The 1,916-nt window shown below is 47.0% G+C and overlaps 1 protein-coding gene across 1 annotated transcript; it reads right to left on the reverse strand.

Moving 5' to 3' along the window:
* Nucleotides 1-631: 631 nt before the first annotated feature.
* Nucleotides 632-964, reverse strand: LOC131383280 (small cysteine and glycine repeat-containing protein 7-like). The gene has a single exon (XM_058437677.1). The coding sequence runs from the start codon at nt 962-964 to the stop codon at nt 632-634; it is 333 nt and encodes a 110-aa protein (XP_058293660.1).
* Nucleotides 965-1,916: the final 952 nt, after the last annotated feature.

Raw genomic sequence — 1,916 nt, forward strand, 5'->3', positions numbered from 1 at the left:
GGTGATTAATATCCCAATTACCCTGATTTGATTATTACACATTATGTAAATATATTAAAATATCACATGTACCCCCCCCAAATATCTACATCTATTATGTATCAATTTTTTCAAGTAAAAAAATATAGATGGGTTACTACCAAAGGGAAAAAAGATTTTTTGGTGATGTAATCAAAATTATAGCACTAAAATAAAGACCATGAATTAGTAAAAGTTAAAAACAAAAAAAAGAAAATTTTAGGAGAACACCTAGAAAAGGCTCTATGACCACAGAAAAGACAGAGCATATGTGGAACACGCAAGAAGACCTAATGCCTAGAGAGAAAAAGAGTTCAAAGAAGAAAGCATGGTCACCGTCATGATCCCGCTTTGCTGAGCTCAAAACTCAAAATGTCCCGCATCTTTGTGCTTGAATGACATTGTACCAGATGCCCATGTGACTACCTTAATAATAAAAAGAATTACTTAAACTACAGAGATGGGAACCAAGCAGAAAAGTGCCATGAAGTCCAGGTGACAGGGAGACAGCAGGGAGCACACAGGATGGGATGGAGGAAAGCCACCGCAAGGGGAGCAAGTCTTACCAACAGCATGAGTGCCTGCAGCCCTTGCCTACAGGCTGGGTTCCCACCTAGCAGCAGCATTGCTTCTGGCAGCAGCACTTCCGCTGACAGCATCCCTTCTGCTGGCAACAGCCCTTCCCACTGCCACAGCCACATGAGTTGCAGGTGCGACGGCAGCAGCAGATCACGGGTGTGCTGCAGCAGCCCCCACAGCAGCCACGGCAGCAGGGGCAGCAGCTGGAGCAGCAGCCCACCCGGTAGCACCTGCAGGTGGTGCAGCTGCCACAGCCACCACAGACACCACCGCAGCCACCACCGCAACCACCACCGTAGCCACCACTGCGGCCACCACCGCAGCCACCACTGCAGCCACCACAACTTCCACAACCACAGCAACCCATGGTGTCAGTAGAGAGGACCCAGGAGAAGCGAGGACAGAGGAGTCAGAAGAGATGAAGAGGTCTGATGCCTCCTTCTATCCGGGGAAGCCCTTATATAGCAACTCCAGCAAGCCAAGCCCAATATGTGGCCCATTTCTTGTTGTTGTTTATGAGATCTCATAAAAGATCTCATGAGTTGTCTTACGCCCTACCTCGTGAACATCTTAACAAGCTAATATTGCTAAATTTAACTTTTACTCATTTCTTAAACCTCTGTTTGGATGAGAACACACCTCTAAGACATTTATGTTCGTAAGAACTTAAATGTGTGTGTAGTTTTTGCTCCAGGGCTTAAAATAGTGCTCAACACATTGTAAGTATTCAATAGGTATCTTTTGAATTAAATGAATGCCTAGAATATTTAAGAATAATCTTCATTTCTTTATAACCATGAGAGTCTGAATCCAGAGCCAGGTAAATAGTCTTGTGTTTCTGTTGATACTTCTCAGTTGTCACAGGTTAGGCAAAACGTTGTTTTTCTCTCTATTGGAATTCATCACACAGTCTTATGATATTAAAAAACACCTTCTTGGCCGGGCGCGGTGGCTCACGCTTGTAATCCCAGCACTTTGGGAGGCCGAGGCGGGCGGATCACGAGGTCAGGAGATCGAGACCACGGTGAAACCCCGTCTCTACTAAAAAATACAAAACATTAGCCGGGCGTGGTGGCAGGTGCCTGTAGTCCCAGCTACTCGGAGAGGCTGAGGCAGGAGAATGGCGTGAACCCGGGAGGCGGAGCTTGCAGTGAGCCGAGATTGCGCCACTGCACTCCAGCCTGGGCGACAGAGCGAGACTCCGTTCAAAAAAAAAAAAAAAACACCTTCTTGGCAGGACGCAGTGGCTCACACCTGTAGTCCCAGCACTTTAGGATGTCGAGGCGGGTGGATCACCTGAGGTCGGGAGTTCGAGACCA

This window comes from Hylobates moloch, unplaced genomic scaffold (assembly GCF_009828535.3).
Source record: "Hylobates moloch isolate HMO894 unplaced genomic scaffold, HMol_V3 SCAFFOLD_1, whole genome shotgun sequence".
Taxonomy (NCBI): Eukaryota; Metazoa; Chordata; class Mammalia; order Primates; family Hylobatidae; genus Hylobates; species Hylobates moloch.